This window comes from Canis lupus, chromosome 2 (genome assembly GCF_011100685.1).
Source record: "Canis lupus familiaris isolate Mischka breed German Shepherd chromosome 2, alternate assembly UU_Cfam_GSD_1.0, whole genome shotgun sequence".
Lineage (NCBI taxonomy): Eukaryota > Metazoa > Chordata > Mammalia > Carnivora > Canidae > Canis > Canis lupus.
This window is the reverse complement of record NC_049223.1, coordinates 66744524-66760433: the sequence shown is the minus strand read 5'-3', so window position 1 is coordinate 66760433 and position 15910 is coordinate 66744524. Positions and strand designations below refer to the sequence as shown.

The following is a 15910-nucleotide window of genomic DNA, read 5'->3' as shown; positions in this document are numbered from 1 at the left end:
CAAAGGATGCTGGAGATAAAGGGAGAGACAGGGTTGGGAGAGAAGGGCTGGGAAATGCAGGAGGACCGGCCATCCGGGCGAGGGGTGTGGGGACACCGGGAGGGGCACAGGGACAGCGGACAGAGGGAGGGCCGGGCAAGCACTGACTTTCCCGCAGCACGAAGAGGTCCGTCTGCTTGTCGGAGTTGAGGTCTCCGAAGGCCGCCAGGGTGCCCCAGGCCTCGGCCCCAAAGAGCTCGGCCGTGACGTTGTGCAGCGCCCGCACCGGGACCGGCCCGACTCCCAGCAGCGCGAGCCCCGCGAGCAGCGGCGCCAGCAGCGCCCAGGAGCTAGGCAGCCGGCCCGCCGCCGCCATGGCAGCCCCTCGGCCCCCGCCCGCCGGCCCACTGCCGCGCTTGACGGCAGCCGGAAAGCACCGTGCGGCCGGCCGAGAGAGAAGGCGCACAGCCCCGACGCTCGTGGCTGTCGCCGCCGGTCCGTATCTCACTCTCTCCTAGGGCTACCCCTCTGACGCCTCGGAGGCCGCGGAGCTGGGTTGAAGACCGCCCTTGCGCTCACTTCCGGCCGGCGCGCCTCCCGACAGTGTCGCGCGGAGGGGGCGGGGCCTGCCGGGCGGAGCTGACAAGCGGCCCTGGGGGCGGTGGCCTAGACGGCCCGAGCGCGGTGGTGGGGGCGGCGGGGCTCATGGCTGAAGTGAACTGGAAGGTGTTGGAGCGGAGAGCCCGGGCCAAGCGCTCAGGTTTGGCTGGCTGGAGCGCCACCCCCTCCCCCAGGCACCCGGGTGGTGCACCCCCTCTAGCGCCTTGGGCGGGAGTCTGGGCGGGGCGGGGGGGTGCTGGAGTTGAACTTGTGCCCGCGTGTTTCCCCTTGGAAAGCAGAAGGCGGCCCTGGCCTTCCTCCCCTGGTCTATCTCGACCTCCACCAGTGGGCGGTGGCCCCAACTTTACTACATAAATGTGTATTCCCCCCAGTGCTATTTCGTATGTGTTCCCGGCCCCCGCCCCCACCTTGGAAAGTTAGGTGGTGGTGTCGGCTACGCCTGGAGAAATGAGGCGGCTGCCAGGGTCCGCGGAGACTGCGTCCTCCCTCAAAAGTCAAATAGCTTCATTCTTAGGATGGGACTATGACATGGTCCTAGAGAACTGGCAGCGGGAAAGCGTTGCCCTGTTCCGTATCTCCCTTTTACGTTCTCGGCGAGTTCTGAGCCACAGCCGGTTGTCTCCGTGTCACAAGCTGAGGGAGGACAGGGCCTGAGGCTGTGCAGGTGGCGGGGTGGGGTGGAGTGGGGGGGGGGTGTCCCTCGAGCATGCTCAGGGCCCAGAAGGAAGTGGGCTTGTTCACCTGGGCAGGTGGCCCCAGGATTCGGATCCCTCTTGTGCGTCCCAGATCCAGAGCCGCGGAGGCCCGGAGCCGCGGCTGCGCAGGCGGTTAGCACCGCTGGAGGCCGGCCCCTCCACTGACTCGTCCAAACTGCAGAGTCACGACTTGGAAGTTAGCGCTCGTGGCTCACCACTCCTCTAGATGGTATTGAAACTTCCCTTATTTCTGGTTGGCTGGATAGAATCGTGAGCGAAAAGTGTGCCTCTAAAACAGGAAGGACGGGTGGAACGACAAGTGTTCCCTTAAGAATCTCCCCCCTTTTAAAGGATTGACGTTACTATGTGTCAATGTTGAGAGATGCTGATGTTGGACGAGGAAAGGCATAGCCCTGGGAACATCAGTTCTGCCTTTGCCTTGATATTGGGAGGGCTTTTTTTTTTTTTTTTTTTTGTTTGTTTGTTTTGTTTTGTTTTCTCAGCTAATATACCCCATTATGTTTGGGGTTTTTCCAGTTTGTGAAGTTCTTAGTTGTCTGTGGTGTAGTTTGCCTTTTTTCTTTTCTTAAAAATTTATTTAAAGAAAGCATCTAATTTCATAAATCCTACAGGAAGACATTCATTCAGTCTTTGTTTGCTGATTTCATTATGTTTTAGACCTTATTTTAGACCTTATTATATTTAGACCTTATTTAGACCTAAAAGTTCTGCGCTATTTACTTAGGTTATAGCAAAACTACCCCAAAAGTATGAGAAATTTTTTGACAAGTAAGTCCTTAGTACATTTCAGAGTCAGTATAGTTCCTTGGAGTAATCACATATATTTTTGCTTCACGCTACTTAAAATTTTTGTGTCATATTGAAATATTGACTAACAATGTGTCTACCTGGGCTATAAAAAGTGTTAATTGGATTGCTAATAATCTGGTCAAAGAGAGTAACGTGAGTTTTCTTACAGGGAACTGAGCTCTGCCTTCAACGTCTATATTACAGCATTTCTCTTTTCTCTTAATAAGCATACAGGGTTTATTCTCCAGTCTTTATTTTCTCTGAATTGCATGTCTTAACAGTAAGCTTTGAAGACCTACTTTCTCTTTCTTAGGTGGGGGGGGGGGGGGGGGGGGGAAGCCTGATTGTATTTAACTTTTGTTGAATGCAGTCAGTTAAGTCCAGTTTCATGTGCAAGGTAGTTAAGTGCATAGTATATATGTTGGATGTTACTGTATATATCATCGTAGTAAAAGAGTTACCATTTGAAGTCATTCCTCCAAATTAGTTTAGGTTTCAGGTTCTAACTCTGTAAGGTGTTACTAAGTTTATTGAATGAATCATTGATTTCCTGTGTCATTAAAAATAATCATTGATTCCTGTGTCTTTTAGAATAACGTATAAACTGAGCTTAGTTTAAAACTTGGGCTAACCTGATTCTGAGATAGATACCACTGCAAAGTTCTGAGCATTGTTACATAGTCACATAATCACTTCATTGCTCAATAGAGTATGTTACACTTATGTAATGTTTAATAAGTAGATATTATATATTTCCTGCCTCATCCATATAAGCAAATGTAATTTATCAAAGCAAAGAAAATCAGATTTTCAAGTCATTAAAAAGAAAATAAAATTATAATGAACCTCAATTATTGCCTTTGTTGCACACTGCATCATGTTAATAACCACTCACACTGCTTTCAATTAATCTAACGCTGATTGCTTCTAACCTTCACTAAACAGTTTTGAAAATTGCTGTAGTTTAGCCTGCGACACTTATGATTAGAGTCAACAATTTGAAATGGCCAGCTCACCTGATGCCGTCATCTCTTCTCCTCCAGCTTTCTTAAGGTCTGGTAAGTGTGTAGACCCCAAACGGGTCACTTGGTAATTTTAAATACCTTTGTTTCTGAAGATTGATGTCAACCATGTTGGTATAATTTTTAAAAAATTTCTTCTTTGGTGGACCCAAGCCTTAGTATCTTTTCTGCTGTTGTTAGGTTCAACTTTTTACTTACTGTATGTTGAGTGTGGCCTGTGGTGGTGTTTTTTAAGGCATGAGAAGGGTAAGAATGGAGATCCCGTCCTTATACCAGCTCTGTGTGACCTGAGCCTAGGAGCCACAGTGCCTGGGAGCCTCAATTGTAAAATGGGTACCTATAAAGCTTCTTAAGTGACTATCATCTCCTTGCATAATGGAAATAACTTCTATAAATGAGAAATTCTTGGTTAGTGTTAGAATCATTTCCTTGCCATCAACTACCTGCAAAGTAGGTTTTTCTTTTTTTAAGAGGGAGAGATGGGAGGAGGGGCGGAGAGAGAGAGAGAGAGAGAGAGAATTTTAAGCAGCTTCCATGTTCAGCATGGAGCCTGATGCGGGGCTCAATCTCATGAGCCTGAGATCATGACCTGAGCTGAGATCAAGAGTCAGACACTTAACTGACTGAGCCATCCAGGTGCTCCTGTGAAGTAGGTATTTTTATATACAGTTTTATAGACAGGAAGCTCACAAAGGTAAAGCATCTTGCCCCAAATCTTAGACTATTATGTTTCAAGGCTGTGTGCTTTGCCTTCCACCTCAGGCATCCTAGTATAAGGGCTAGAGGAGACATTGGCACAGTAGCTCTTAGACTGTCACGTTGAGACCCTTTGCAAGCTGGATGAAAGCTGATTGCTTCCCTGATGAGTGCCCAGGATTTGGAAGACATTTTCAAGGAAGTTCATGCATCTAAGAGAGACCACCTTTGTATTTCATTAGGAATTCAGGTCTTTGGATGTAATCATTCTTCCTTTACAGAAGAAGAAAAGGCCTTTGTTTAGTGGCCATAGAGGTAGAATGAAGACTAAACACTTTACAGCTTTTTCCTGTAGGTAGTTACCCATCTTGGCCTTTTAAAACCTGTTCATTGTATGAACACTCTGGGAGAAACCTGTTGGCAAGAGGCTGCTTTTTGTCTCAAAAATGGCTTAAGCAGAATATTCAACCTCAAGGCTCATTAATAGGTAAATGTGTGATGAGGCAGCCCAAGCCCTGACAGTGATTCTCCCTTTATTTCCATTTAGACTTTAAATCCTATATTGGCAAGATTGAGGATTCTTCCTCAATCTTGAAATAGGAAGGAGCTTAAGGAAAAATCACAGATAAGAAAGCTCTTATTAAGGAATGAAAATGATCCTTGTCTTCAGTTGTCATCTGCTAAATAACAAAATAGTATATACTATATGATATTACAATTGATTTCTAATTTAATCTTTGAACTAAGAGAACAAGAAGACATGTATCTTTGGACTGTGTTTTCTGTAATTTAAGCACTCGGCTCTGTTTTCCATCTTGGCTTTCCTAATAATAAGGGCTTGGTGGGTTTCCAGCACTAGTAAAGTCATTTAGCAGTTATGCGGAAAGAGAATACTAAAGATACGCTTTTATGCATCAATAGTCCTGAAAATTTCAAGACATAAGGACTTAACATTATGTAGAGTGTTTTTAACATTATATAGAGTGTCTGAAGGCATATACAAGAAACATTTCCAGTGCTATGTTAAATTGAAATAAAATGCCCCAAGAAACAAAATAGAAATATACCAAACCTCACAGTTTTAAAGAGTCTTCAGGAACCAATTCCTTGTGACTTATTTTAAACATTTACACTTTTTTTGGGGGGGGGGGGGGGCTCTTCTAACCAAAACTTAATAATGACTTTAAAAACTCCTTAAATCTTTTATCTGTTTAAAAATACTCAGAGTGATTTGCATTTATAATTTATTTACTAATTGAGAAATACTGCATTGGAAATGATTTGTTTTCTCCTTTGTGTCATTCTTTGGACATTATCATTGTACGAGAGTGTTTTAAGGAATAATTTCAGGGGTGCCTGGGTGGCTCAGTCAGTTGAGTGCCTGGCTTTTGATTTGGGCTCAGGTCATGATTTTGGGGTCCTGGGATCAAGTCCTGTGTCAGGCTCTGCACTCTGTAGGGAGTGTGCTTGAGGATTCTCTCTCCCGCTGCCCCTCCCCTGTTCATTTGCTTGCTTTCTCTCTCTCTCACTCTCACTCTCTCTAAAATCAATCAATCCTAAGAAAAAGGAATAATTTTATTTAACAATTATTTTAAAGCATGTCCTTGGTTGACACCTGAGCTTTTCCCTGGTGCTTTTGGCTAGACACCATCCAATGTTACAAAAAATGAAAACCTTGATTGTACCTTTAATGACTACCTTGATTTTGGGAAATTAACGTCCAATGTACCTAGATTGTTTTATGCATTGTTAACCCTCTTTATTTCTCCTGAATTTATTTCTACTATTTTGTCTTTGTTCTACCTTATGCTGAATTTGTTGTGTGCCCTGCATTTCTGTGTGTGCATGCTTAAGTTGTGCTCTGACTGCTAATGTGTCTATATGTGCTGTGGTTGAATATGATTTATTTGGTTTCCACTACTTAAATCCAAAGAGATACCTGGAGGTCCCAGTTTTTCTTTAAAGAACCTTGGAGTAAAATGTACAAGACCATGAATTTATAGGCAAACTCCACCAGCAAAATAAGGTATGGAATTAGGAAAGGAGTGTAGCATTCAGTACCTCATATTGCCTCCATTTTTCATGTGACTAGTACAGTTATGCAATATGTTAGGTTAACAGAGCTAGTCAGCAATAGCAGTCACGGTGGTATTGCGGTTGAATTATTTGTGGTAATTGTTATAGCATTTTGCAATGAGATAAGAAATGTCTTGGTATTTTTAGTTTTATTCTTAGATAATAGTTTTAGAAGTTACTCTTTCCTAAAATGAAGTATCTCTATCTTAGCTCCCTAAGCTTATCACCATCTAAGTGAGTTTATCAGCTTAAGACTTGCATTTTTTCCTGATGTCTTTTTAGGTTCTTTGATTAATTTCCTTTTTAAATTTCATTTTATAAGCATATCAGTACTTGGTAAAATTTTATTATATATTCTGGGCATAACTCAACTCTTTATTTTACATATCTGACACCCTTCTTTTTTAGCCATTATTTGATAGCCCTGTCTTCAGCCTAATTTAACAATTAATCAAAAAGTTTCTTGTGGTTTTACGAGATCACATACCTGGGCTCTTAGGCCACTGTGAGCCCCTTTTAAAAGCCTAAGAAAAGTATACATTTTGTATTCAACTAAACCTAAATCTTATCCTGGCTTTGTTCTTTACTGTTTGATCTTGAACAAGTTACTTTACATCTGGTGCCTGGCTCTTGATTTGGGCTCAGGTCATGATTATAAGGTCCTGGGATCAAGTCCTGTGTCAGGCTCTGCACTGTGTAGGGAGTACAGGTAATACCTCAGGTAATACCTGAGAATTGGCTTCTTTTTCTATAAAAATAAGGGTAATAAAACCTACCTGGAAGGATTATTATGAGAATTAAATAAGGTGTTACACACAAAACACTTGATGTTTAGTAGCTGCCCAATAAATTTTAGTTCTTATCTTTCCTAACATGGTCTTTTACAATATTGCTGATAAGGTATTTAAGAATAGGACTTCTGCAAAAACAGATAAGGTTGCTTATCTCTCTTATTTTGGTATCTATGATCTAGGTAGCCATTTGATTAAGAAAACTTGTCATACTAAAACGCAATTAGCTTAAATTTGATTACCCATTATCTAGTTCTCATTTGATTCCAATTCCATTTCATTTTTGTCAATAATCAGAAGTCTAAAGAAATTCTTTATTACAGTTTCCATGGAAACTCCTGTCAGAGAGTAGGGAGAGCAGTCATTATTTTATGTACAGTTAGAGGTTATTTTTATCTTCTATAGGGTATGCAATGGGTTCCCTTCAAGTAGGATGGAATTTTCAGAAACACTTGTAAAGTGTATCCTGCTGGGAGCTCTGATCTTTTCTTAGGAGGTCCCGCCCTATAATCTTAAAAGATTTAAGAAATAGAGGCCATATGATGTGGCTTAACTCTCCTGGCATGAATCTCATTGACCTTAAAGCTTGCTTTCTTTTTCTATCATTATCCTCAGCAGACATGATGCTTTAGATTCTATAAGTGAAATAGTTTCATGAAGAGTACAATGTCTTATTCTCACTGTTTCAGATTGTTACAGAATACTCACATTGGGCATCCCAAAATCTGTTTTCCTCTTCATGTTTTCTTTATCTTCAGTCGTCTGTGAGGCAAGAGAAAGGATAGGAGGAACTTTCACAATTCCTAATTCTGATCCAGGTGCCTACTAAACATTTCCAAATGGGTGTATGATGGGCATCTCAAATGAAACCTGGCCAAAACCGAACTCTTATATCTAACTCCTGTTCCTACCCCAAATATGCACCTCCTTAATCTTCTTCATCTCAGTAAACTAAACCATTATTCTTCCAGCTGTTCAAGCTAAAGATACAGAGGTTATTCCATTTTTCTTCATCTTTTTTTATTCAGTTCATTTGTAAATCCTTTCTACTCCATCTCCAAAAATGTATACCAAAATCTGTCTATTTTTCTCCATCTGTACTCCTGCCTCTTTAGATTAAGCCACTTTCATCTCTGATCTAAACTACTGAGATAGCCTGGAAAGAACTCACGTTCTTGCCTGAGTACAATCTGTTCTCCACCCAGCAGTGAGAAGATTCTTTTAAACATATAAGTCAGATCATGTCACTTTCCTGTGATCATTTATTATCTTTAAGCATAAAATCCACAGTCCCTTCCCTTGGGTGACCCAAGGCACTTGGCTGTTGCCTATCTCTGTAATCTTCTCATGGAACACTCCATTCCTCACCCATTGCTCTTCAGCTATGCTGACTTGTTTTGGTTGCTTAAGACTCAATTTTGTTTCACTTAGGCTTCCTGTGATAGCTAGTTCCTCTGCCTAGAAAGCTCTGTATCCTGGTGTTTGGTAGTGTGTGCTTGTCCCTTTTGGTTGTCTTTTAGGTTCTCATCTTAAACTTAAGTATCCTTTTCTGTCTATCCAATCTCAATGGCCCCAAGACACATCACTCTTAATTCTAATGCTCTGTAGTATACTTCTCACTATTTGATATTTTTCTCTTGCCTGTCACATATGAGAGAAGAGATCTCATCTGTTTTGTCCTCTCCTGTATCCCTAGAGCCTAGAAGAGGTCTTGGAGCATAATATATGTTCAGTAAATCATATTGTTTAAAAAATTGTATCACTTATCACACCTGAGTCCCTCCTGCCCCTTTTGAAAGACTGTCATCATGTGTTTACTATACAGACTTTAGACTCATACTACTATGCTCAGATTCCAGTATGATACTTATAAACTATTTGAATTGTTTTTTTATCTACTTTCCCTCATTGGGTAGTAGAGATAATAGTATTTCCTTCCTAAGTTATTTTGTGAAGGTAAAATAATGCCTGTGAAGTACCTGGTGGTTGTAGTAGTGGTACTAATATAAGAACAATAAAGATTATAATGTTGATGACAGCAGTGACTAATTTAGTAGTTAATTTTTATTAAGTATTCACTATGTGAAAAGCAGTGTTGTTTTCAGTGCTTTTCATTTAAATCTCACAGCAATTCTTTGCCGTAGGTACTATTACTTCTCTCTTGAAAAAAAAAAAAAAAGAAGTAAATTCACATAAAGTCATGAAGCTGTGATACAGACTCTGGCAGAACTACTGCTAACCACTGCTGCCTTCCTCTTCTTCATTATGTATAATGCCTAAGTGTTCCACAAATGAATGGCAGTGATTATTGTTTGTATCTTGGTTATGTTCACAGCTCTTCTCTCACTCATTTCAGATTAACTAATGTTTATGGGGTTCTCTAATGTCATAGGAAGTTTGTAATATATAATACTGGTTTTGGAGAGCTCATAGCCTAATGAAATTTTATGTAGAGCTAAAGGTGACTTTAGTGCTCTTGTATACATAGAATCTCTATCTCTCTCTTGGACTATTTCCTACTTAACTTTGCTGCCTAAGCCCTCATCTGCCCTCATACCACCTCCAGCAAGCAACGTTCTACAAGCTCCTATCTGGATGATTTTTCTAAAACAAAAACTGACCTGTTATTTTTTTACTTAATACCACTCATCAGCTCCCCATCTCTTGCAGCATTAGTGTGGGACTTTAGTGAAATCTTCTCTGGAAGTAACATTTGAACCAAAGGAGGAAGTAGAAATCAAATGAAAATTTAGGGTGAAGAGGGTTCTAGGCTATGATCCTGGATAGATAGAGCTGGACATTGGAGGAGCATTGAAAAGGCCAAAGAACAAAGCATTGTGAATGACAGGAATAGGAGAGAGAAGATGACTGAGATGGGCTGGCCATTGGAAGCCTTGAAGATACTTTGGTTTTATTGTAAATGAGAGGGAAAGCTATTGAAAATTTGAGGTAATACAGTGATAAGACCAAGTAACATTTTATGAAGATCCTCTGGCTACTAAGTGAAAAATAGTTTGGAGAGTGGGAGAAGACAGGGAGTAGCTGATGGCAGACACCATGTGTTATATGTCTGTTTCTGACACTTAACACAGGAACACAGGGTACAATGCCAGACATGTAGGTCACTCAGTCCATGTTGGGTGATGAATGTCTATGAAAGGGCAGATATTGGCTCTGTCATCAGTCCAGATTCAGAAAATGTGATCACCTAGGGCAGCTCTGGTGGCTCAGTGGTTTAGCGCCGCCTTCAGCCCAGGGCATAATCTTGAAGACCCGGGATCAAGTCCCACATCAGGCTCCCTGCATGGAGCCTGCTTCTTCCTCTGCCTGTGTCTCTGCCTCTCTCTGTGTGTCTCTCATGAAAAAATAAATAAAATCTTAAAAAAAAAAAAAGAAAATGTGATCACCTTGATTATGCATTAGAATCCATTTACCATTTATCACATAATTTTTGACTCAACAGACTTTTAGAATTCAACAGAAGATTTCCTGTGTGTGTGTGTATATATATACACACATATACATATATATAGTAAATTCTTATAAATCTTATTCTTATGTCATTATAATCTTTGTCCGTATTTTAAAATGACAGATTGGCCATTCTATTTCTGAAAAATAATCTGCAAAATTTTGCTAGGTTCTGCTGTATCTTTTCTTGGTTCAGACTGAAAAATGCATATAGCATTTGATTTACCTGTTAATAGATACTGGGTTTGTGACAGATATAAATATTTTATTTTTACTAGTAAACACATAATAGAATATGTCTTTTAAGATTTTGAGGGAGGTTTAGTTTTAAATCTCTAGGTAGAAAACAGAAATTGTAACTGTTGATATAAACCTGGTTTTGAAAAATTAGTAAATGCTTTTTGATCGTTCATTATAGTTTTCTGTGATGTGTTTTTAATAAATTCATACTTGTTCTCATTTTTGTCACATTAGGATTTGGCTGCATTGGTTAGAAGTAGTTTTTAAAAGATGAAAAAACTTGTTCCTATTTTCTATTTTCTTCCTTTTTTTCTTATAGATTTTATTAGTTACTTTTTACCAACAATGATATGACTACACCTTCATCCTTTAAAGCCAATTATTCATTTTTAATTTTTTGATTTCATAGCTTTCTTCTCTTGCAGTTCATATTTCACGAATTTCTTGAGGAAGTTGCTTTTTATAGATGAATGGTGATTTCCAGAAACCAGTGTGAATCTTCTTATGTGTATAATTGAAATTGGCCATTTTTATAGGTTCTGATATATGTCTCGTGTTCTTGGTTGTCTTTCAAATATACAGCATTAGTTTTTAACTTGTTACATAAAAATTTTAAAAGCTTATTGTTGTATTTGCTAATAAGCAATAATAAATCTGTAACCTCACACCATATCCATGGCCTGCCTTTTTGGCTTTTAAGATTCAAGTCTTATAGCTCAGGACTAAATTTTTGCAAATATATAGATCTTACTCATGGAGATGAACAGCCATGATGTTGTTATTTGGTAACAGACTGAGTCTTATTGCTAAAGCTGTGCAGGTAATCTGACAAGGACAAGCCCAGGGTTTGGGTTTGGACAGTTGAGCTTTGGACAGTATTTTATCGCATACGTTTCTGATATATTTTGAACATACTCGTATCATGTGCTTAACTTGTTATTTTCTGTTACATTTCTATCTTCGCTTTGGAGGTGAACCAGTGAAGAATTTTTTGTGTATTTGAATTCTTTTTCTTTATGTGGTTCAATTAATTTTAAGCTTGGTCATAAATATCTGATAATTTCTTCTAGTTATAAAAAATCAGTTTGCCATAAACATGACCTTGGCTTGCTGTGGCTTTAATCAGTGTACTGTTTTTTTCTGTGAAGTTTTCAGCTTTATGGGCAGATGTTTGTTAGTTTTTGAAATTTACATCTGAACTTTTAACAGTTTCTAATTTATAGTGATTTCAGTCTCATCTTTTTTTTTCTTTCTTCTAAATATATTCTTTCATGAATTTGCATCTGTAACCAAATGGCAGTTGTACAGAGTTAATTCTTCAGAAATTAACGATTAAGGAATAAACCTCTAAACCTACTGTGATCTTTTATTTTAAATATTTTGATATAAGCATTTACTGATCATATGATAATGGAAATTTTGGCATGTCTCAAGTAACTCTTGTGTGTGAATGAGAGAGTATGTGTGGGTATAATTTGACCACAGACCTTGCTATCTTAATGTAGGTTGTATTACCATGTCCTCTCTCCTTAAGTAAAAACATTTTATCTAGTAAGATTTGAACAATAGAACATCCTATGGCCAAGTGATTTCAAGGTCGGCAGCACTGTTGGGTTTTTGTTTTTTGTTGTTCTGTTTTGTTTTTCATTTTTTTCCCCAAAATTTTATTTATTTATTTGTTTATTTTATTTTATTATTTTTTTTGTTTGTTTATTTTAGAGAACAGGTAGGGGTGAAAATATTGGTGGAAGAATCCAGCCACCTGATGACTCCAAAATTTATTTAAATATAGTATCCATGACCCATGTTTCCAGAGAATTTAAAACATTGGTTTCCATTGACCACACAATCCAATTCCAAAGAATCACATACTTAAATGTTCTTTTTTTTTTTTTTTTTACTTATATGTTCTTTTATGGACTTGACACAGAAGGAGGAGGAGGAGAGAGGAAGGACCAAAATAGTTCATAGTGATAATGTAAATAGGCTTGTTGTGTGTGTGTGTGTGTGTGTGTGTGTGTGTGTGTGTACTGAGAAAACAAGAGTCAGAGGCCTAACTAGCTGAGCCACCCAGGTGCCCCAGCACTCAATAGTTTTTGACTAGGTTGGTATTATAGATTTGGTTAGGTAACTTCATCTGGAAATTCATACTAAGAAATCTGGAGCTCTAGAGAAAATGTAGTAAACATCAATGAGGCTTTGTTCATGATGTGGCATAGGAAATAAAGCCATGCCTTACTAGGTGACCTTTTAGACTTCAACTTTCATACTTCTAAATACATTTTAAAACATAACTTATTTAAAAATAATTATTTAAAAATGTTCTCTAAACATAATTTATTTGGTATTATGCTATTCTTTGGTAGAGTGTATTAATCATTTCAGTTGATACATTTCTGCTAGGATGAGAGTTTTTCTGTTCAATTGTGTTTCTTTTAAATGGGCTACTGATGACAATGAAGTTTTCATGTTAAATATTTGTAATATTTAATATATTTATATAATTATATCAAGAGCTTATTTTCTTAATTTACATATTTCTGAGTGATTATCTTTGCTTGATGGACTCTTCTTATTAGTATTTATTTTATTGTGGTATAATTGATATATAACATCTTAGTTTCAGGTGTATAACATAATGATTAAGTATTTGTATACGCTGCCAATTTATCACCACAATAAGTTATCATTCGTTACCATAGAAAATTACAAATTTTTTTTTTTGTTACTGGGATTTCTAGATTTATTCTCTTAGCAACTCTCAAATACAAATACAGTATTGACCAGAGTCACCATGCTGTGTAATACACCACCATGACTCTTTTGTTGTAGGATGTTTTTATCTTCACCCATTTTGCTTACCCCCATACTCCTTCTCCCCTTTGGCAACCACTGACCTGTTCTCTGTATCTATGACTTTTCGTTTTTTCGTTTGTTTTTTAGATTCCACATACAAGTGAAATCATACAGTATTTGTCTTTGTTTGACATTTCACTAAGCATAATACCCTCAAGGTCCAACCGTGTTGTTGCAAAAGGCAAGATTTCATCCTTTTTTTATGACTGAATTAAAAACTCCATACAAGTACAACTCCTTTGAATAATACATCTCCGTTGTGTGTGTGTGTGTGTGTGTGTACCACAATTTATGCATTCATCCGTGATGAACTCTTAGGTTGTTTCTAGATCTTGGTTCTTATAAATAATTCTCCAGTGCACATGGCAATACATTTATCTTTTTAAATTAGTGTTTTTGTTTTCTTTGGATTAATATCCAGAAGTGGAATTGCTGGATCATATGATAGTTCTTTTTTTTATTTTCGAGGAATCTGCATACTGTTTTCTACAGTACCTGAACCAATTTAATTCCCATCAACAGTGCACAAGTGTTTCCTCTTCTCAACATCCTCGCTAACACTTGTTTTGTCTTGCCTTTTCAATAATAGTTATTTTAATATATGTGAGATGATATCTCATTATAGTTTTGATTTGCATTTCCCTGATAATTAGTGATATTGAGCATCTTTTCATGTGTCTGTTAGCCATGTGGATGTCTTCTTTGGAAAAATGTGTATACAGATCCTCTGCCCATTTTTTTAATTGGATTGGTTTTTTTGGTGTTGAATTGTAGGAGTTCTTTATGCATTCTAGATACTAACCCTTTATTGGATATTATTTGCAAATATTTTCTTTCACTGAGCAGGTTTCCTTTTCATTTGATCTCCTTTGCTGTACAGAAGCTTTTTAGTCTGTTGTAGTTCCACTTATTTGTTTCTTCTTTGTTGCTTTTGCTTTCAGAGTCCGATTCAAAATATTGTCATTGTGACTTATGTCAGGCTTATTGCCTGTCTTTTCTTCTAGGAATTTCATGTTTTCAGGTCTTAAATTCAAGTCTTTAATCCCTTTTGAGCTAATTCTTGTATATAGTATAAGATAGTTTAGTTTATTTGTTTCTTCCTTTCTTTGTTTTATTTAAACATGTGGCTGTCCAGGTGTCCCAACACCATTTATTGAAGAGACTGCCCTTTTCCCATTGTGTAGTTTTGGCTCTCTTGTCATAAATTAATTGACCATATATGTATGATTTTATTTCGGGCTCTCTATTCTGTTCCATTGATCTGTGTTTCTTTTCTTATGAAAATACAATACTGTTTTGATTACTATAACTTTGTAATATAGTTTGCAATCAGAGATCATGATACATCTAGTTTCATTGTTCTTTTTGAAGATTGTATTTTCTATTTATGTTTTTTTTTTGTGTTACTATACAAATTATAGGATTGTTTTTTTCTTTTTTGTGAAAAATGTCATTGGAATTTTTATAGGGATTGTATTGAATCTGTAGATTACTTTAGGTAATATGGATATTTTAAAATATTCTTCTCATGAGCACAGAATATCTTTCCACTTATTTGTGTCTTCTTTGATTTCTTTCATTTAATGTCTTGTAGTTTTTATAGTGTTCACATCTTTCACCTCCTCAGTTAAATTATTTGTAGGCATTTTCTCCTTTTTGATGCAACTGTAAATGGCATTGTTTTCTTAATTTCTTTTTCTAACTCATTATTAGGTATGAAAACACAACTGATTTTAGGATATGAATCTTACGATAGTTTTTGGTGATGTCTTCAGGGTTTTAGTGTATAAAATCATGTCATCCACAGATAATGACAGTTTTACTTCTTTTCCAGTTTAGTTTCCTCTTATTTCTTTTAATTGCTTAATTGCTCTGGTTAAGACTTCTAATACTATGTTGAATTAAAGTGCCAAGACTGGGGATCCCTGGGTGGTGCAGCGGTTTAGCACCTGCCTTTGGCCCAGGGTGCGATCCTGGAGACCTAGGATCAAATCCCACGTCGGGCTCCCGGTGCATGGAGCCTGCTTCTCCCTCTGCCTGTGTCTCTGCCTCTTTCTCTCTCTCTCTGTGTGACTATCATAAATTTAAAAAAAAAAAAAAAAGTGCCAAGACTGGGTATCTTTGTTTTATTCTGGTCTTACAGGAGGAGGTTTTAGCTTTTCACAATTGAATATGATGTTGGCTGTGGGCTCATCAAATGGACCTTTATTATTTTGAAGTACATTTCCTCTATATCCATTTTATTAAGTTTTTATCATAAATGGGTATTGAATTTGTAAAATGCTTTTTCTGCATCTGTTGATATGATCATCTGATGTTTATCCTTCCTCTTATTAATGTGATGTATCGCGCTGATTGATTTGTGAATATCAAACTGTTCTGGTATTCATTTGATTGTGGTGAATGACTTTGTTGTTGAGGTGCTTTGTTAATATTTTGTTGAGGATTTTGTATCTTTGTTCTTTGGAAATATTGGCCTATAGTTTTCTTCTTTTTTTGTTGTGTCTTTGGTTTTGATATTAGGGTAATGCTTACTTCATAGAATGAATTTTGATGCTTTCCCTCATCTTCAATTTTTTGGAATGGTTTAGGAAGAAGAGATATTAACTCTTCTTAAATGTTTGATAGGATTTACCTATGAAGCCATCTGGTC

At 37.9% G+C, this 15910-nt stretch overlaps 2 protein-coding genes across 5 annotated transcripts in view; one reads left to right on the top strand and one right to left on the bottom strand.

Annotated features, from left to right (window-relative positions):
- ITFG1 (integrin alpha FG-GAP repeat containing 1) overlaps window positions 1-562 on the bottom strand; it is a 174711-nt gene extending 174149 nt beyond the window's left edge. For both annotated transcript variants that reach the window (XM_038531136.1, XM_038531138.1), the window contains exon 1: window positions 148-562. In XM_038531136.1, the coding sequence (XP_038387064.1) occupies window positions 148-355 (208 nt within the window). In that variant the 5' untranslated portion in view covers window positions 356-562. The remainder of the gene's footprint in view (window positions 1-147) is intronic.
- A 45-nt stretch (window positions 563-607) lies between these two features.
- The window catches only part of PHKB (phosphorylase kinase regulatory subunit beta), a 216254-nt gene continuing 200951 nt past the window's right edge, over window positions 608-15910 (top strand). For 2 of the 3 annotated variants that reach the window (XM_038531132.1, XM_038531133.1), the window contains exons 1-2: window positions 608-739; window positions 3051-3163. In XM_038531132.1, the coding sequence (XP_038387060.1) occupies window positions 3109-3163 (55 nt within the window). In that variant the 5' untranslated portion in view covers window positions 608-739; window positions 3051-3108. Of the gene's footprint in view, window positions 740-2105; window positions 2386-3050; window positions 3164-15910 lie in introns of those variants that run through there. The other variant, XM_038531131.1, reaches the window with a different exon arrangement.